At 39.2% G+C, this 21,529-nt stretch overlaps 2 protein-coding genes across 5 annotated transcripts in view; one reads left to right on the top strand and one right to left on the bottom strand.

The window, feature by feature from the left end:
- Nucleotides 1-1,845: 1,845 nt before the first annotated feature.
- Nucleotides 1,846-9,631, bottom strand: LOC143296911 (protein prenyltransferase alpha subunit repeat-containing protein 1-like). The gene is made up of 7 exons (XM_076608910.1): nucleotides 9,564-9,631; nucleotides 8,437-8,606; nucleotides 7,742-7,817; nucleotides 6,815-6,919; nucleotides 5,736-6,096; nucleotides 4,238-4,464; nucleotides 1,846-3,285 (listed from the first exon to the last, which is right to left on the bottom strand). Exons 1-7 carry the CDS (start codon nucleotides 9,629-9,631, stop codon nucleotides 2,991-2,993), a joined length of 1,302 nt encoding a protein of 433 aa, XP_076465025.1. The 3' UTR covers nucleotides 1,846-2,990.
- Nucleotides 9,282-21,529, top strand: part of LOC143296912 (programmed cell death protein 7-like) — a 38,032-nt gene continuing 25,784 nt past the window's right edge. For 2 of the 4 annotated variants that reach the window (XM_076608912.1, XM_076608914.1), the window contains exons 1-4: nucleotides 10,100-10,168; nucleotides 11,745-12,784; nucleotides 13,908-14,051; nucleotides 19,711-19,797. In XM_076608912.1, coding sequence (XP_076465027.1) covers nucleotides 11,840-12,784; nucleotides 13,908-14,051; nucleotides 19,711-19,797 — 1,176 coding nt within the window. In that variant the 5' untranslated portion in view covers nucleotides 10,100-10,168; nucleotides 11,745-11,839. Of the gene's footprint in view, nucleotides 9,365-10,099; nucleotides 10,169-11,744; nucleotides 12,785-13,907; nucleotides 14,065-19,710; nucleotides 19,798-21,529 lie in introns of those variants that run through there. The other 2 variants (XM_076608913.1, XM_076608915.1) reach the window with 2 other exon arrangements.

Genomic DNA, 21,529 nt, shown 5'->3' with positions numbered 1-21,529 from the left:
ATTACGGTTTCCAAAAACTTCCAGAAGCATCAGTCAACCTCCCTCTTTTTATAAACCAGATGATAATGATAATGTTGGTTCCTCTGCACTCTTCCTACCAGCTGCATGTGGATCAGACATATTCTCTCTTTTCTCAGCATCACCAGCATGGAGCAAACTGTGGTACCGAAGTCCAGGTGAATTCATTCTAGATGTCGTGATGATAAAAGCAAAGTGAACGCTACTCCACTGTTGGTATTCATGAATCCTTGCTTTACTGACGGAAGAAACAGAAATAAATACAAATACAATAGATATAAAAAAGAAGAAAAGAAAAAAATTTCTAACTGTACAAAGCAGAAAATTAACCCCTTCTTCCACTTGGGAATGCATAACTTTTGTCCAGCAAATTTAATGGCACAAAAAGTAGTGATTGCTTTTCTTCTTCTTCTTCTTCATGGGCTACAACTCCTATGTTCACTCGTATATTACATGAGTGGGCTTTTATGTGTATGACCGTTTTTACCCTGCCATATAGGCAGCCATACTCCGTTTTCGGGGGTGATTGCTTTTCAAACTCCTGCCAGATTGATCTCATCTCACCAAGTTCAGCAGTAAAGGGGTTAAACTTTTTGAAGACTCCCAAGGCAAGACAGATGATAGAACAAGACTTTGAAAAAATTCCAGCATAATTTTGTCCCGGTACTTTGTTGTTCCTTTTTAATCATGCCATATTGAACATCACTTCTCTGTGTCCCTGAAATGTTTCAGTATCGCAGAGTGGTCGTCATTTCACTCCTCTTGTATTTCTTCTCTTTTTGGCAAGGATAACAGAAGTGTTAATGGACAAAACAATCATCACTGTCAACAGTACCCTAATTCAGTACTCAGTCATTTTCCTGAATTTTACCTTTAGCTTAAATTTATACAGTCAACATTCTGTTTAAAAGGACATTTTTGGTAGGGCTGTTTTTGTTGTTGATTTTTTTCAATTGCTTATCATTCATGTTCCACTGTATTCGCAAAAGTGGAATCTTTCATATCTTTTCCAGTTAGCATAGTGACCATATCACAAACAAACTCATCCTAAACCATCTTCCAAAATCCTTGAGAATGCAAATAAACAAACATGTAAGCTATAAAAAAAAAACACCAGCGCCCTGAGCTCTCAGAGAAAATCGGGTGGTATATAAATGTACACTGTTATCATCATTAAAACTTAACCTGTAAACTTTGTCTTTCTTGTTTTTGAAAGAAAGGCAAAACATGCAGCCATACCCTTATTACCAATACCACACACACAATTTTTCAAAAAATTATTTGCTTCAACCCAAACATTTCAATAAACCTAGTTTCTATTCACAATCACATTCTTCACAGAGAGAAAAACAAAAATAACAACCCGCAAAAATTCACACCAAAAAAATGGGACATAAAACGGGAGACTTGTGCACAAGAATGAAGCATATAAAATTTTTTTTAAAAATCACAATTTTCTACAAACCAGTACAGTAATACCAAGCAATGTTCACAAGAAATGAAGAACAAATTCTGAGACACACAAAAAAGCCATCCCTGAATTGTTCCGTCAACAACCCAGACACACCAGCGTGTACCATGTTCCTGAGAATGATGCAGCAATTTGTTGTGATGAAAAGCGGTGCAGCGTAATGATAAAACAATACTGACAATACTTTCCCATTTCCATTAACACTTGGGTCCTCTCACAAACAACAGCGAGCATGATCATACGCATGTGTGTGCTTATACACCTATCAAATACGGTCACAGGGACTCACACACACACACATGCACACACACACACAAATGCAATCACACAAAAAAAACCCACACGTTTTCTTTAAAAAAAAAAAATATATATATATACATATATTTATAACTTATACACCGCTGACTAGAACTACAGAAGCTAAGCTTCAGTGAGTGCAATGTATCATTATCAAGCAAAAAAAACAACAAAACATGCACAAAATATACCACAAGAAAAACATTATCAGGTACATTCAAAAAACACATGCAACACACATCCTATAATGCATGCATCACACATATAAACACAAGCAACATACACACATATGCCAAAGTCACTGTTTTCAGTTGTTTTTTCAGAAAAGAAGTAAAAAAAACCACCAAACAAACAAACAAAAAAACCCAACCAACTAACAACAAGACTTGCAGCAGAAACATAAGAAATTTCTAAGCAAAGCATTGGATTTAAAAAAAAACTGTAACATGTGTGCGTTCACATGCAGAAACACACAAGATGACTGCGTTGTTTGTCATGAGAAATCAGTTAGCATTCTGAAAAACAGAGGGAAAAAACTTATAAGGAAAATGGGAATGTGTAGGCTGGGTAATGGCATCTGCTTTAAAAAAAAAAAAAAAAGAAAGAAGGAATTTAATGATGATTTTTTATGCTCAAAATTTGTGAATTCTGAGAGAGAAAGAAAAGAATAGTATTTCCCATGCAAACAAATAGAAAGATTTTGCTTCTAAGTTTTTGTAAGGCATAAGACATTCTTACAAATTATTTTCAGGTTGATTTTTTTTTTTTGAGGTTACATAGAGTCATTATGAGTGTGTTTTGCTAGAAAATTCCACTTATCTAATAGTCATTTGTAGGCTGAGATGTTTATTGCGTGTGTAGTCATTCTAGAGGGTGCATCTGGAAAGGCCTTATAAGTGTCTATAGTCCCAATAAGTTTCATATTCATAGAATTAGTTTTTCTTGAGAAAATGCAAATGCTGAAGGTTTGGAATGCACACACACACACACACACACACACACACATGCACACACACACACACACACCAGGACAACTGAATCAGGCAGATTTACAAAATTCACCTAATTCACAATTCATGTACATGTGTGAGCCAATGAACAAAGAGCAAACTTCACCGTAATTACAATCTGTATATATACATATATATATATAAGTATCAACTCACACACACACACACACACACAGCCCTGAGAACCATGATCTTCAAGTGTCTTTGGACGCAGGAAACACCTTACCCAGCCAGTCCACATACTTTGCAGCCAGCGACTTCTGGTAAGCGTCTTTAGTTTGTCGTATCGTTTTCTGCACGTTGTCTGTCTCCTGGTGCCGGAGAGCGTGGGGGGAGTGCGTCTCCAGGCGGGAGCGTTTCTGGCCCTCGTTTTTGGACATGGCACCTAGCGAGTCCTGTGTGGCTCCGTTGACAGGTGTGGTGGGTACCTCTGCTATTTTCGTGGAGTGAGTCTTTGCAGAGGTCATCATCATGGTGAATATGCACCGTCTGTGTGGACAGAGAGTTTTAGTTTTAGTTACTTTCGTTTTCTCTGCATAGGCGGATAGTAGTTTGCACAGGACACGAACGTCAGACCCCTGCCGGAGTCTGCACTAGTGGGTCACAGTAAAGTATGTGTAATTAAATTTTAGTTTCAGTCTGAAAGAGATGTCAAAACTGATCCATATACACTACACCACATTTGCTGTAAAAAGAAAATGAGAAAATTAAGTTCATGATGAAGTAAAAAAAACAAACAAAAAACAAACACACAAGCAATTTTGGTTGGAAAGATCCTTCTGGGAACAGTATTTTTTTGTCTCAGCATTATCTTACTTTTAAATTTTCATTCAATTTACATGCAACATTTCTCTGCTGTGCTTTCTTCATCACTGACAGAAACAATGTGGTGGGTTTTTTTTGGGTTTTTTGGGTTTGTTTTTTTTTGTTTTTTTTTGCTTTGTTTTTCAGTAAAGAGAGCCAGAAATCAAAATGTCACAAACCTGGGCTAGGTTGCATAAGCGCTCAATCATTGCAGCAGTAAATGTGATGATGATATGGATACTTATATAGCGTGTATCCTTGATCAGAGACCAAGCTCCAAGCACTTTACAAAGACAGTCATTTGCAGAACAAGCTGTCTATCTGGGAAGAGCCAACTAACAGCTCCCACTGAGCGCTTATCATTAGTTTCCTGTGTCATTTGATCAATTTTCAGTCACGTACACACACACACTCACACAGACATGTAACATTTTACATGTATAACCGTCTGCCCCATCATCTGTACTGTTTCAGTGGCATTACTCACACAGCACTCATTCTGAGTCCCCTGTACACAGCCACACCCATTAATTGTATTTTATATATATACATATATATATATATATATTTTTTTTTTTTTAAACAAATTTAAAACCAACATTTCAAAACCTGTATGAACCCTGGAAAACCAGCTCACCTGTGATACCAGAGCGCTTCATGGGCAGGAAACGTGTGGATGAGGTCACAGATAAAGTCGTGCTCAGCGTCCACCAGGTCGGACACAGATTTCCCATACTGCCTATGCAGTCGCGCAGCATGCTGGGACAAACTGGAGAGGAGGAACTGACGGTAGTGGAAACCGCTGTGGTCTGAGATGTGTTTCCGGGTCCAGGTCTGCGTGGCTTCCAGTTCTTTGAGTAACACCTGATGGACACATCATTGCCCCAGCAAAAAATATATCAGCAATACCCAAACATCTGTATGATAGTCGTGTCTGAATATGACCACCAAAACAGCAGAGGAGGCAACTGCTGTCCTGATTATCTAGGTTAGAATTTGATTATAGAGGAGAGTGTCTTGCCCAAGTTACATCTCTCGGCTAAGAGGGTTTTACTTTCAGGACAGTCGGTGATTGGATGGTCCCCAAAGGCCAACTAGCCCCCAAGGCTGCTGCACTAAGAGCGAGTGCAGTCTTGTCTTCTTATTTCAGACATAGTCCTTATCAAATGACTAAGCTGTAGATGACTTTCCATAGCAGTGGAGAAACCACTGATCATACAGCCCTCACATTGCTGTTGGCCCAAAGAAAAACTTATGTCAATCTAAGCCCAAATAAGTAGAACCACAAAAACATAGTGCAGTATCGTCTGCTTTGAGAGCCTCATTGTGACAAGAACTTCAGGTCTTCAGGGGTGACTTCCCTTTGAAAAGCAGCCAGAAGAAAAGCAAATGACTGTGCTCAACCTGGTCCATGACTTTGCTGAAACAAACAAAATATTCTGTATCATAACCAAACGTGATTGCACAAATAATGTAAAACTAAAAGACAATAACAACAAAAAAAGTACAGTGTCTTGAGGAGAGAGTAAAAGAAAGCTGAGGAAGAGATATTAAAAGTTGAGAAAGACAAGAGTGTGAAAGAAAGAAAAAGAAAAACAAAAGAAGAGGAAAACCAGAGCCTGAAAAAAAAACAACCCTAGAAAAGAAACCAGATAAGAACAAAACCAGAAAAAACAACAACAACACCATATCCAAAAGACTGAGTGGCTCCTAAAAGGGCTGTGACCATAATATTATACTCTTGATTTGCCTTTTCAAATTCTTATGAAACATGTTTGGAATTATTTATACATGTATATTATTTTTGTTTCTCACATCTGCTAGAAATGTGATGCAGAAAAAAAATTTCTGGAAGGTAATTTATTTATTTTCAATAACCATTGAAGTATTTAAATATCATTTTTAAACAGTATTTCTTTTAAAATAGCCATTTAACTACTTGAATCTTGAGAACCTTCTTCTTCGTTCGTGGGCTGCAACTCCCACATTCACTTGTATGTACACGAGTGGACTTTTACGTGTATGACCATTTTTACCCCGCCATGTAGGCAGCCATACTCCATTTTTGGGAGCGAATCCTGAGAACCAAGACAGGAGGGAGGGAGACAGAACAGCACCAGACACACAAGACCCACCTGCAGAGAGCAGTTGAAACAATAGCGCACCACCCACGCTCTGTGCGTCCATGCATAGTAGTTGCTGGAGTAGCCGTCTGCTGCACGCTCACACACCCTCAGCTCCCGATGCAAGTTCTCCGCCAGCAGACGACTTGACTCCAGTGGTAGAGCGGAGTTCACCCTCCTGTTTTCCCTGAGTTGACGGGCTGCTTCTGCCTCGTTGCCATTAGCAACGATTCCGGCATCTGGTCCAAGTGCGATATCGATGCCATCCATGGACAAGAGGGCACCACCGTTGTCCTGGAAACTGTCGCAGCTGGTGCAGCTATCATTGCTGGAGGACAAACACTGGTTGACCAGCCGTTGGAACAACCACCGTCTGTAAAGGAGAACAAAAATACTTGCTGTCAGAAAATCACAACTACACACACACACACACACACACACACACATATATATATATATATATATATATATATATATATATATATGATCCAAATTAAATGAAATTCATTGAAATCTGTAGTGCTACATGAAAAAATGAATCAGAGAAAAGAAATATTAATGAATTTTTTTTTTTTTTTTTTTTTTTTAATAAAGATTTATACATATGGCTGATAAAAAAAAGAAGAAATTTAATAAGAAAAGATGTAAACTAAGGCAAAACCTTAATAAACAGCTCATAAAACGTTGAATATAGAAAGGGGTGGGTGGGGGTATGGAGGGGATTATCGCCCATTACATACAAAAAATAAAAAAAGATAAAAATTAGAATACAAACACAATTTACATTGATACATGTTAAAACATTTTAAAATAAAGTAAACAGAAATGTCTGTCAATTATATTTTACTTATCTAGTTTTGCATGTGTCATTTAAGATCAATAACATGAATAAATAAGAAACACATTAATGTAATAAAAAAACACTTTTTTTTAAACTAAAGGGTAATGAAATATTCATTTTTCTCAACCTTCCAAACACCAGACATACTTTGTGGGTGTTATAGTGTAAATCAAACTAAGAAGAAGAGAACAGGTGGGGGGCGGGGTTAATTACAATGCAGTCGAAATATCCATGGATTAACTAGGCTTACCTGTGAATGAACGTTTCTGCGCTTTTTGGAAACTTTGTCAGAATTAGCTGACCTAGTTTCAGGTCTTCTGCCATGGATAAATCTCCACTCTCAATCAGTTCTTTTCTGAAAAAAAAGAGAAAAGAAGTATGACCATTTTTGCCCCAATGTTATGCCAGTCATATTTCATTTACAGGGTTGTACATGCTGGGTTTATTCATGTTACCATATCCAACTGAACCCTGATATCAATTTTGGGATATTTAAGTTGTATTATACATACTGTATATGTATACACAGGGAGCAGATTCAAACACTATCAATCTGTACATGTGTTGACCTGGGAGATCAGAAAAATCTCCACCCTCAACCCATTACAAGCAGCCGGATTTCAAACCCAGGACCCTCAGATTAAAAGTCCAATGCTCTATCCACTCGGCTGTTGCGCCCATCACCTTGGAGTAGTTGGACATGACAGCACTATACTCTAGTGTCCATTTCATAAGTTGTATAACAGTCAGTTGTACCTATGACCATCAGAGCAGCAAAGGAGGCAACTGCTGTCCTGACTATTTGGGCTAGAATTCGATTATAGTGGAGAGTCTTTCCCACGTTACATCCCCACTCTCTCGGCCAAGAGGGTTTGAGGACAGTCAGTGATGGGATGGTTCCCAAAGGCCAACAAGCCCCGAAGGCTACAGCACTAAGAGCCAGTGCAATCTTGCTAACATAACAAGCTTGTGAGTCATAGTCCTTCACAAAAGACTAAGCTGTAAATTATTTCCAATTCTAATGGAGAAGCATTGATCATACAGCTCTCACTTTGTTGTTGGCCAAAATGTAAGCTTATGACTAGGCCTAGCATTGGGTCTAGCATTGGGCCTAACATAACAGTTACTGTCAAGTAATATGATGCAAACATACACAGATCAGCTACAGCACATTTACCTGATGTTCCAGGCTGTATAGCAGTCAGGGTTTATGAGCAGAACAGCTCTGCTTAGATGACTCAATGACTGTCCATCTGCAATGTACACATACATGCACATATACATATGCAGTGCAATGCATACATACACACAAGCATGTACACGCATGTGCGTGCACACACACACGCATAGATGTGTGTGTTGGTGCTCAAGTCTTCCCTCCCACATTTACAATTCATCTACTGTATGCATGTGCTTTTGATATCATATCAGCAATGCACCTATATAACATAAATGGTCATTAATAATATCTATCAGTAGTAGTGTTGTTGTTTTGTTTTTATACTAAATGAGATTAATAATGATTCAAGATAACCCTGGTTATCAATGGATACAACAGATGGAACCATGAACACAGACACTGATGAAGAGAAAAATTCATATCAGTCACATTTTGAGTTTGACTTTATATGATTTTTTAATTGGATTGCACAGTTAGTGTATGCTTGCATTCATACATAAAATATCTAATTTTATATCAATATACCAGAGACTGAAAGATGTTTTATACACACTCAGTCAGTATCCAAGTAAATGTGTGAGTGAGACATGTATATATATATATATATTTTTTTTTTTTTTGGTTTGTTTTTTTGTTTTGTGGCTTTATTCATATTTTCATATGAAAACATCCTCTCAGTCTCATGTTCTTACCAAGAAATGGGGAAGACTGACTCCTGTCTCTCCAGTTCAAGAGACAGTTGTAGGTGTAGCGAAACAAGATGCGGACACTCCACATCTCCAAGCCCAGCTTGTGGTCCACAAGGACCAGAGGGGACGCATTGTGCTGAGGTTCGGTCACCGGCAAGAAGTCGTACTCATCTCTGAAACAGAGCAAGAACTGAAGATCAAATGATTCAATGATCATCAAATGAAATATCAAGCAGGAAGGTTCAATGGCGATCTGTGCTTAGGATTTCCAGGTGGAAGTTACTGAGATGTGAAAACTGGCAGTAAAGTCAGGGGTTTTCTGGTTGTTGTTGTTTTTTTTTTTTTTTTTTTTTTTGCATCTCCCTTGATAAGTTATTCAAAAGAAACATTTGTGTCTGAAGCATGTTCATCTTCATGTGTGTATTCGGAAAATCAAATATACTGACTAAAGTCATAAAGATTACACAGACTTGTCAGTTTGATGGTTTCGTCATCAGATGATTTATTTTGGCTGCAATACTGCAGAAAAAGAAAATCATGATAAAAATACATAGCATGCAAAGATCAGTCACAATGGCTAGGATGATCAGCAAACTGGTGGTGCTCATGTATGATGTAAATTAAGAAAAATAAAATCTTAAGACTAAGACACAGCTACCACTGTGTCAACTGATTCAATTTTCAATGCAATACGTAAAATGCACTGATTCCAGACCAGTCTTGTCTCCCTTTCCTAGTATTATATCATATGTCATTATAATGTGTCACTCTCAGGTCTACATGTGTGTGTGTGTGTGTGTGTGTGTGTGTGTATGTGCGTGTGTGTGTGCGCGCGCGCGCGTGTGTGGATGAGAGATAAATACACTTACAGCGTGTATCATTTGAATGTGGAGTGACAAAAACGACATTACATTCTTCTGAAAACTCGAGGGTAAGACAGCTACATACGGATGTGTTGATCGTATAATAAGTAAATCGGTAAATCTCTCTCTTTCTCTCTCTCTCTCTCTGAGGCAGTCTGTGTCTCTTTAAGTTATCTTACAAATTTCATTCCGATTGTTTAAATATTGGTAAGATATATTGTCATCAAACATATATCTTTATACCAATTTAATCATATTTCAACATACATCAAAGGGTCCCTTTTGAATGCCTGATTAATATCACCGAAGAGACGACGTCCTCTCGCATCCTCCATCTTGTATGTTTTGGTCATGTGACTCAGCATTTGTCTCTGAGGTTCAACTGGGGACTGTGCAAAATAGATTTTGAAATTAAAGAGCATTTTCACATATACTTATGCACACGCACACACAGACACACGCACTTATAACTATAACGTATATTTTCACTTTTATCTCAGTGTACTGATATATTTGTACGGGAGACAAAACACTTGGAAGTAACAGCCAAACTCTACAATTAGGAAATTGACAGTGGAGAAAAACACACACACGCTCCCATTCAGCTCAGTCACACACACACACACACGTTCAGAAATGCTTTGGAATTTGGCGACATAAGTTCCAGTTAGTTTAACACTTCTGAAACATTTATACCCCAGTTACACAAATTCAATGTGTAACGTCGAGTGACAGTCCAGTCGACTGACAGACCATGGTAATAAAGTACCACAAAAACCGGAAGTTAACTGTAGTTGTAGGCTAATTTGCATACACATGGTGGATGTGAGTTCATCACATTCATGTTTGCCAAGTTTCAGCCCCACGCACAGGTTAGAGCGAAACTAGTTGTGATTTATTTGTGAACCTTTCCAGAAACAACTACTACCAGTCATAGAGTGGCTTCTTCTTTCAGTATCATAACGTGTTGTAAATTTGTAAAGCTGTAGCTAGACGGACGCTTGTTTTTACTATTTTCAGTGTCTGAAAGCCTTGAGCTCCGCTGAACTTAGCGCCAAAGTATTTTTTAACTATTAGTATTAGTAAATTTAATATGATTATTAAAATTTGGACAAGAGATTTTCAAAATGATCAAAGTCACAAGTTGCAGAGTTTTTGAAGCACATAGCTTACTGCTCAGGGCAACCTTGAGTTGAAGCTGAGCTGAGACGGGGCTAAAAAAATATAGTGAAATCAAGTGATAACCTTGTATTATAACGTTACTGCGTTGTACATCATGACCCATGCGTTATTTTTGCAACCTAAAATTAATTTTACAGGGTTTCAGCAGAGTGTCGGCTGACATGGCTGACAAAAATTGACTAAAAAAACAAAACTTGAGAAACTAAAGAGGGTGTGTTTGTGTGGAGGGGGTGTGTTGTTTCACACCTCAATCCCTCCCTTGTGGTTAAACATGAGATAAGATAGTTTTTTCGGCATCTTAGTCCCCATCTTTTGCCCATATAAACATGTAAAATGTCAAATACACATACTGAGATGTTATAATCCATGTTTGTGTTAAATGGGTTATGGAAACAAACATACCCAACATGCCCATACCCATGAATGAGTATGGCTGTACATATGATATTGTAGGATGAAAAAATATAGTCATATGAGTACATGAAAAAGTTTTCTCATAGAGTGAGTGGGAATTGCAGCCCATCAACGAAATTTCTTTTTTAATTGGTGTCGAGACAAATTCTTTAGATACTGATTTCAGGACAGATTACAGTACACTTCTTGACATAGTCCCAAACCTAAAACCGACCTGCATAGTACATGTTCTCTTCTTTCTCCTTGGTCCCTCTCATACATTATCAGTATAAAAATAAATAAATAAAATTTTTTTTTAAAAACAAGAAGAAGAAACTAGAAAGCAACTGAAGTTCTCCTGAGAAAGATTAACAAAACATTTGCACTTCACAACTATTTATTGCAATGGGTCTTGTTGCCCTGCACTTTTCTTTAAGATTATTTACACAAGTGATGATGATTATTCTTGTATTTTGTGAATGCTGAATATATACATTTTATGTTCCTATTAACCCTCAAACACTGACAGGGTTACAGGATTTTTTACAAGCATAATTTGATCTTCTGCATGTGTATATACATGTAGTGTATACATGAAGGGGGTTGGGCACAGTAGACCTGTCTGTTTGATCTGTTGACCTGGAAGTGGAAGAGGAAAAATTTTAACCCTCAGCCCGCCAGGGCTTGTCTGAAACCCAGGACCCTGGGATAGAAAGTCCAACACTCCAATCACTTCTATGTAGCAATTGTCACGTTGGAGTTGTTGGACATGACAGTACTATAATCCATTGTCCATTTCATTACAGTAAAACAGTGACAATTTACTGAACTTGAGTTGTTGACAAAATTTTTGTGTTTGTTCACTTGTTTCAGAGCCTATGTCTATGTGACATGATTCAGCTCAGTTGACAAGTATCTGCTGTATGGTGAATAGTCTTCCACATTGGTGAAGTGACTTGTTTGACAGCATGCAGAGAGGCAGGCACGCTTTCAACTCAGAAGCTGGTGAGGACAGGGGGCAGAATGGATTCAGAGCATCCCAGCATCACAACATACCAGGGGCCAGCAGGTATCCTGGTACAAATCCAGGTCTGTCGCAAAGTGTCAACGATCATCTCAAAGAACTCAGGGCACTGTCTTCCTCAAACAGGGATGGAAGAGACTTTCAGAATATGTCTGATTATGGGCGTGGCCCGCCCCAACCAACCACCATACAGGGGTCGAACCCAGGCAGCTGGCAGCAGCATGGGCCAAACTCACCTTCAGCATCACTTAACTCATCTGTCCCCCCACCACCCCGCTTTAACCCTTCACTACCCCCTCCAGGATTACCTCCCTTCCATAGCTTCCCTCCTCCTCCCACTGTCGGCCCAGGTGGTTCAGGCATGATGTTCACCTCCCCTCCCCCACCATTTCCTCAGCAAGGTGCCAGACCAGGCCACCCACTGAACCAAACACCCGGCGCTCCAGCACAAGGGAATGTGAGAATGCCCCCTCACTCACAAGGCTCAGCCACCGCAGCAGCTTCTGTCAGTTCCGTCAGAGGCGCCCCCCCTCCACAGAATAACTTCAGAATGGGGAGTCCGTCTTCATTTCATTCCCCTCCCCCCATTCCAAGTAGAATGCACATGTCGAACCAGAATTCATCTTCAGAATTGTCACATGGAAGTGTGCTACCTGTGGGGCAGAACAGTTTTGCTGCCCCACCTGTGCTGCAGAAGCCAGTGTCTCAAACAACTCCCGGAGCAGGAGACAGCGACTCTGGCAGCACAGGTGGGCAGCAGGAAGTGAACAGGTGGTTGCAGAGGAAAGGAAAGGGGAGAGAAGCGGCTGTGGCTTCGGACAGAAGCAAGGCCAAAGGATCTGGGGCATTGATGGGGACTGATTCTGCAGAAAAGAAAACCACTCTTTGTGTACGTTGGGATATTTTTTTGTTTGTTTGTTTGTTTCTTACTCCTCTCTGTTGCTTTGAATTTTAAGAGTACTTGCTGGTGTTAATGGAAAGTCTAGAAAACTTAGCCGTTTGGTTCACAAGCTGCAGAAAGGGAAGACGCCTGTTTGAAAAGGGGATGCTGCATAAGTAAACAGAAGGGAGGTAATACGCATGTGTGTAGCTACTAGCTGCTGCTGCTATAGATTTCTCTGCTTGAAGGAGTAGTATTCTGCACAGGACAGGAATCAGACCTCTTCCAGACTGTATGTGTAAACGTAATTTGGGAAATTTTCCTTGTGTGTTTGTTGTCCATAGTGAGATGCGTCTGGGATTTTAGATTTACAGTCTGAGGGCAGTTGTTGTTGCACACCACTTAAGAAGAATATTTGTAATATATATATATATTTTTTGTAATAGTCTTTTAAAAATTAATGGAAGAGCAAAAATGTATCTTAGGTGTCGGATGGATTAAAATAGCTGGAAAGAGAGAGGGCAGGATAGAGTGGGGTATATTTTCATGGGTTGGGAATTCCAATTATATGTTTTTTGGGTTGTTTTTTTTAATATAGGCTGGGACACTTGTAACTCGCACATATACTGATTATTCTAAAACAATGAATTGTTTGTTTTTTCTCCACAAAATTATATATTTGTAATTATCACTCACCAAATTTCCTTTTCCTTCTCGCCATTACTCAAGTGATTCCTCCTTTCTTCTTTCTGGCTTTAATTCCAGTTCCACTACACCATGGGTAGGCTCTCGAGACAAGACCAGCACGCTGGGTTTGTGTGAAGATTAGGTATCTGCTGTTTTTTTTTCTGTCCAGAGCAGATTTGGTGTAGCATATTGATCATGGATTATGCCGCATGCTTTGCCACCTCCTAGAAACTGAAACTTTAAAAAATTTTTGTATTTTTTTAAACTGAAACTTTGAGTCTTGATAAAATTAGGCCGCAAGCTTTGCCACCTCTTGCAAACTGAAACTTTTAATTTTTTTTTGTATTTTTTTTTAAACCAAACCTTTTTGAGCCTCGATAAACTGATTTATGAATTATCTGTGATCTATTAATTAACGATCCATCTGTTGTTTTTTTCTTCTCAGATAAGTGAAGCCCAGGACAGGCTTCGCAGTGTGCTCCATGCCTTGGCAGCTGTTCAGGGGGAGTTGCAGCATCTGGAAGAACAGCAGGGAACAGCTGATTCTCACGAGTGGGAATCCACCGTCCACAAAATCCGACAGCTCAAAGTGAGATTTTGAGGTCTTTTAGCTTGACTTTTGAAGTTTTGTAGTGATCAGTTCCGTTTGTTATATTATGTTCAGTATGCCAGACTCCATTCGAATTGAGATTACTGTATGAGTGAGAGTATTACTGTTAAGAGGTTTTTTTCCCTTTATTTTACTTTGTTTAGGTATCAAGACAGGCACTTTTGGTTTAGCAACTGATAGACAGACACTGGCCAAGCAGACATTTAAGTGGTGCGAAAATTGGTTACTTCCTCTCATGTGAAGGCACTGTTAATTAGATGGGCATTTTGGGTTTTTTTGTGTGTGCTTGTTTGGGTTTTTTTTGTGTTTTTTTTTAATCAGACTGCTTAAATTACTGTTGGTGTGTTAGGAGGGTGGGTGGGGGAGGATGGGAGATTAGGGGTGTGTGGCTTAGGAGTAAAGCCACTGAGACGGCATAGAAAAAAACCAACAGGCTTGGTATTACACATTCAGTGAAAGTACACACACACTGTCAGCTGTTCAGGCCTGGAGGGGACATAATTTCAGCAGGCCATGAGGAGATGTAAGCCCACAGTTTCTCGCAGTCCTACGATATCTCTCACTTTGAGAGAAATTGTGGGATTGCAAGAAAGTGTGGTCGTTCCCCTCCCACGATTCTCTTAGTTGGGAGAAATCATGGGGGGGATGTCCCCACGATTTCTCACAGTGTGTGAGAAAATGTGGGAAGTTGCCCTTATTTTTATCAAAAATATTTCCTTTATTATCAGAGTTGGTTTCTTGTCTTTTCCCAATGCAAATCCTTAACTGTCTATTGTTGATGTTTTCGCTAACGCCATCATGATCATCATTATCATGATTGTCGTTGTCATTTCTCATTTCTCTTTCTCTCTCATTTTTCTCAAGGATTTGCATTGGGAAAAGACAAGAAACCAACTACAGGAAAATATTTTGATTAAAAATAAGGGGGACTTCCCACGCTTTCTGACACATTGTGAGAAATTGTGGGGATGTCCCACACGATTTCTCGCAATTGAGAGAAAGCGTGGGAGGGGAATGACCACACTTTATGGGATTACAAGAAATCCTGGGCTTACAGGGGAGTAATTTCAGTCGGTGTTTCATACAGCTAAATCAAATAATCCACAGGAATGATTATATATTCGAATTTGGTTTTAACAAAAATGTTGTGCATCATCAGCTTTTAACATCATAACAATGCTGTTCAAAATATTTTTTTCTTGGTGGAATAAGGCATAGTTTTATTTGAAGGTGGGGTATTTTTCGGCACACAGTCTTTTCTGTGAAGCAAGAATTTCATCCTGAGCAGGAATATATGAAGTGTCAACAACACTACCACCGCCCAAGACAACAACCAAACAAAAGACACAGTGAAAAAGACAAATGTAAACCCATACAAAACCACCACCACCCAAGACAACAACCAAACAAAAGACACAGTGAAAAAGACAAATATAAACCCGTACAAAACCACCACCACCCAAGACAACAACCAAACAAAAGACAGTGAAAAAGACAAATATAAACCGGTACAAAACCACCACCACCCAAGACAACAACCAAACAAAAGACACAGTGAAAAAGACAAATATAAACCCGTACAAAACCACCACCACCCAAGACAACAACCAAACAAAAGACACAGTGAAAAAGACAAATATAAACCCGTACAAAATCACCACCACCCAAGACAACAACTAAACAAAAGACACAGTGAAAAAGACAAATATAAACCTGTACAAAACCACCACCACCCAAGACAACAACTAAACAAAAGACACGGTGAAAAAGACAAATATAAACCTGTACAAAACCACCACCACCCAAGACAACAACCAAACAAAAGACAGTGAAAAAGACAAATATAAACCCATACAAAACGACCAACCAGAACACAGCAAATCACTCAGACATACTCATCATAACAAATCCAACAACCAGCCATACCTCTACAATGGGCGCAATAGCTGAGTGGTTAAAGCATTGGACTTTCAATCTGAGGGACCCGGGTTCGAATCTCGGTAATGGTGCCTGGTGGGTAAAGGGTGGAGATTTTTCCGATCTCCCAGGTCAACAAATGTGCAGACCTGCTAGTGTCTGAACCCCCTTCATGTGTATACGCAAGCAGAAGATCAAATACGCACGTTAAAGATCCTGTAATCCATGTCCGCGTTCAGTGAGTTATGGAAACAAGAAGAAACCCAGCATGCATATCTGAAAATGGAGTATGGCTGCCTACATGGCGGGGTAAAAACGGTCATATACGTAAAAGCCCACTCGTGTACATGCGAGTGAATGTGGAAGTTGCAGCCCACGACCATAGAAGAAGAATACCTCAACAACCCCCTAACAACAACTGCAAGCCCGTAAGAACAAAGCCACAGTAACAACCCCCCCGCCCCTCCCCTCCACCAAACAACACATACGACCCCACAACACAAACAAATCTCACTATCAAAAGGACTCCCAGTGGAAAAAAAACTTGACCTTGAGGGCATAATAGCCAATAGGTTGTCAAAGTCCACTCAAGCGAAATGAGAAAGCATCTGTCATCTGTGTCAACTTTGTATGATGAGATAGTACAAACCACTTCAGTTTTTACCCAGGTTATATCTCCTCAGTGAAATTGTTATCATGTTTATGTGTGAGCAGTAATTTAAATGTGGCAGTTTTATTGTCTGTTTGTGAAAAAAAAAAATTGCTTAAACATGTGCATGCTTACATAGTGTACAGGTATTTACATACTGGATTGATGACATGTTTGTAAGAGTTGCATTCATGTCAGTGAGTAAATTAGCTATATTTTAAACTAAAGGAAAGCATGCATTGTTGCTGTCCAGTGGGTATGAGGATGGAAAGAGGTGCAGAAAAGTGTGAATGCATCTGTAACATTGGACAGCTTTGTAGACTGGCTGTTGTCTTTTACGTTTGTTATCTACAGAGAGTGCATTAATTAATACCTCAGGTTTTCAACTATCAACAGAGTGTGTGTCAAATGATACTTCAAGTTTGTAACTCTCTACAGAGTGTGTCAGATAATACTTCAGGTTTTCAACTTTCTAGAGAGTGCATGTAATAATACTTCAGGTTTTCAACTTCCTGGAGAGTGTGCATGAAATAATACTTCAGGTTTTCAACTTTCTAGAGAGAGTGCATGAAATAATACTTCAGGTTTTCAACTTTCTAGAGAGAGTGCATGAAATAATACTTCAGGTTTTCAACTTTCTAGAGAGAGTGCATGAAATAATACTTCAGGTTTTCAACTTTATAGAGAGAGTGCATGAAATAATACTTCAGGTTTTCAACTTTCTAGAGAGAGTGCATGAAATAATACTTCAGGTTTTCAACTTTCTAGAGAGAGTGCATGAAATAATACTTCAGGTTTTCAACTTTCTAGAGAGTGTGCATGAAATAATACTGCAGGTTTTCAACTTTCTAGAGAGTGTACATGAAATAATACTGCAGGTTTTCAACTTTCTAGAGAGTGTGCATGAAGTAATACTGCAGGTTTTCAACTTTCTAGAGAGTGTGCATGAAGTAATACTGCAGGTTTTCAACTTCATGGAGAGTGTGCATGAAATAATACTTCAGGTTTTCAACTTCCTGGAGAGTGTGCATGAAATAATACTTCAGGTTTTCAACTTTCTAGAGAGAGTGCATGAAATAATACTTCAGGTTTTCAACTTTCTAGAGAGAGTGCATGAAATAATACTTCAGGTTTTCAACTTTCTAGACAGTGCATGTAATAATACTTTAGGTTTTCAACTTTCTAGAGAGAGTGCATGAAATAATACTTCAGGTTTTCAACTTTCTAGAGAGAGTGCATGAAATAATACTTCAGGTTTTCAACTTTCTAGAGAGTGTGCATGAAATAATACTGCAGGTTTTCAACTTTCTAGAGAGTGTGCATGAAGTAATACTGCAGGTTTTCAACTTTCTAGAGAGTGTGCATGAAATAATACTGCAGGTTTTCAACTTCATGGAGAGTGTGCATGAAATAATACTTCAGGTTTTCAACTTCATGGAGAGTGTGCATGAAATAATACTTCAGGTTTTCAACTTCCTGGAGAGAGTGCATGAAATAATACTTCAGGTTTTCAACTTCCTGGAGAGAGTGCATGAAATAATACTTCAGGTTTTCAACTTCCTGGAGAGAGTGCATGAAATAATACTTCAGGTTTTCAACTTCCTGGGGAGAGTGCATGAAATAATACTTCAGGTTTTCAACTTCCTGGAGAGTGTGCATGAAATAATACTTCAGGTTTTCAACTTCCTGGAGAGAGTGCATGAAATAATACTTCAGGTTTTCAACTTCCTGGAGAGAGTGCATGAAATAATACTTCAGGTTTTCAACTCTTTCTGATGGTTCTGGTCACAGAAGGTGACTGCTTTTCTCCTGTGCAAAGATCTGTAGCTGAACTGGGACCTCTCTGCAGAAACAGAGTGTAGCCCAACAGATGGAGGTTTTACATACCATCGGGACAGTGAACTGTCCATTCTGTCTAGGACTTGGTGTAGAAAGGCTGGGCCCAACTCTCTCCTCTTTTAAACTTTCCCAGCTGGTCAGGTATCGATTGACGCTTGGGTGGAGTGACGAAAAGCAGAGTGAAGTGCCTTTCAGGACACAGCAGTATGCTGACACAGGGCATCAGACCCTGATCACTGGTGAACATTGGATCAGAAGTCCGTCTGAGTCTGACTGATTTTGCTGCTGCACATACCATCCCAACAGAACTGCTGGGCAAATTGGTCATGGGTCACGCAGTTGCATCCTGTTGACAGGGCCATAAACAGTACAGAATGGGTTATGTTGACAGGGCCATAAACAGTACAGAATGGGTCATGGATCACAGAATAGCATCCTATTGACAGGGGCATAAACAGTACAGTATGGGTCATGGATCACAGAATAGCATCCTGTTGACAGGGCCATAAACAGTACAGTATGGGTCATGGATCACAGAATAGCATCATGTTGACAGGGCCATAAACAGTACAGTATGGGTCATGGATCACAGAATAGCATCCTGTTGACAGGGCCATAAACAGTACAGAATGGGTCATGTTGACAGGGCCATAAACAGTACAGAATGGGTCATGGATCATGGATTAACATCATGTTGACAGAGCCATAAACAGCACAGAATGGGTTATGGATCACAGAATAGCATCCTGTTGACAGGGCCATAAACAGTACAGTATGGGTCATGGATCACAGAATAGCATCCTGTTGACAGGGCCATAAACAGTACAGTATGGGTCATGGATCACAGAATAGCATCCTGTTGACAGGGGCATAAACGGTACAGTATGGGTCGTGGATCACAGAATAGCGTCATGTTGACAGGGGCATAAGCAGTACAGAATTGGTCATGGATCACAGAACAGCATCATGCTGACTAGGGCATAAACAGTACAATAAGTATGTGAATTGTGATAAAAACCACTTCAGTATACAGCCTTAAAAGAAAATAAAGATTATTTTTATATTGTTGGTAATTGCCATCTGCTTCAACAGAATGGTTCATGAACGTGAAGATTGTCAGCAGCCTGAAAAAGACTTGTAAACTCAGCTGTCAGTATGAAATGGAGAAGTATTTTCTGACCAGTGATATTGCATATGCTGTATGCATGCAATACAGGACAAATTTTCTTACAGGAAGCATACTTGGAAACAAAACAGAAGCTGGACATTGAACAGGTGAAAAGCCTGAAGGGAAAGATTGATCTACGCAGAAAGAAAAGGGTAAGTGTTTCTTTTTATTGTATTTTTAATTTCCTGATAGAATAGAATATGTCTTTATTACCAAGTGTACCAGGGTCACAAGGAATATTGGGGGGGGGATAGTACATAAGATATGAACATAAATTGAAAATCATAAACAAACACAGATACATACAAGTGCATATCTATATAAAAACTTGTGCATACTCACACATACAGGCACTGCACACACACACACACACACACACACACACACACACACACACACACACAAATTCTCTATCTCTCTCTCTCTCTCTCTCTCTCACACACACACACACACACACACGTTTGAACAGAAGCTGCATATTACATGTAGATGGGGCTGATGACTAGATCTTCAGGTAGATGGTTGTTGGTTGCACAGTTTTATATATCATACTGGATTTGTTTGAGAGACAGGGCATTGACTGCTTTGGGCAAAAAGCTATTGGTGAAGCAGTTGGTTTTCGTCCTTATACTTCTGTACTGTCGACCAGAGGGGAGCATCTCGAAAATCCCAAAAGCTGGATGTGATTCGTCCTGGCTGATTGCTTTTGCTTTTTTGAGTAGCCGCTTATAATATATGTCTTCTAGAGAAGGTATATCAGCCCCGCGGGTAATCTTGGTGGCAGTTTTTACGATTCTGTTAGGGGCTGCAACTTCTTCCTTGGAAATGTTTCCATACCAAACAGTAATAGCGAAGGTTAGCACACTTTCAATGACTGCTCGGTAGAAATCAACCATGATTTCTTTTTAAATTCCAAACGTTTTGAGGCGCCGAAGAAAGTACAGGCGCTGTTGTGCTTTCTTAACAATTTTTTCTGCATTTTTCTCCCATTTCAAATCGTTGGACATGATCAGTCCAAGAAATGTTAAGAGAAGTAATGGAAAGACCAGTATCACTTGTATAAACAGTCAGCCTGTATAATCACCTGGTTCAGTTTGTATTTGTGAATGTATGCATGCATGTGTGTGTGTGTGTGTTTAACGTTGGCAAGTGAATGTGTTAAAGAAAGCAAACGTAGCAGAATCTTAGATATATATATATATATATATATATGTTTCAAAATGAAAAGCCATTGTTTTGCCTGTGGAAGCCCCATAGATTGAAATGCGTTGCTGTCTTGTTTTGTGTTGTAACCAATGTCTGTTCTCTGTCGATTACATGAGAACAGTACTATCCTTTCCTGAAGTCTTTTTTTTTTTTTTGTCTTTTTTTTTTCTTGTCTGGCAGTCAGCATTTTCATTGATGAAACAGTTGAACAGTTTTATGTTTTTATGGGTCTGCAAGCCCACGATTTCTCGCAATCCCACAATTTCTCTCACTTTGGGAGAAATTGTGGGATTGCGAGAAATGGTCGTTCCCCTCCCACGTTTTCTCTAAATTGTGGGGGCACCCCCTACGATTTCTCTCAAAATAGAGAAATTGTGGGCTTACAGGGTCTGTTGCATTGTGCACTGTTTTATTGATATTTGTATCTGAATTTTCAAAGTATAGGGGAAATTCCCCCCCCCCCCCCCCAAACCCCCCCACCTGCCAGGTTCTATGGAATCAGTACTTAAGTTTTCAGTCCTGATATATATGGTTTGTGTGGTTGGCTGGGCACTAAACAATAAAATGATTTTTTTTTTTTTTTAATGATAAAGATTTACAGTAAAATGTACCATAACTATGTGGATCTTACTGATGGTTTTGCACTTTTTTTGTATTTCTTGCAGTGAGTAAATCTTC

The sequence above is a fragment of the Babylonia areolata genome, chromosome 22, assembly GCF_041734735.1.
Source record: "Babylonia areolata isolate BAREFJ2019XMU chromosome 22, ASM4173473v1, whole genome shotgun sequence".
NCBI classification, from domain to species: Eukaryota; Metazoa; Mollusca; class Gastropoda; order Neogastropoda; family Buccinidae; genus Babylonia; species Babylonia areolata.
Note: the sequence above shows the minus strand (reverse complement) of the source record. Positions and strands in the feature narration are given on the sequence as shown.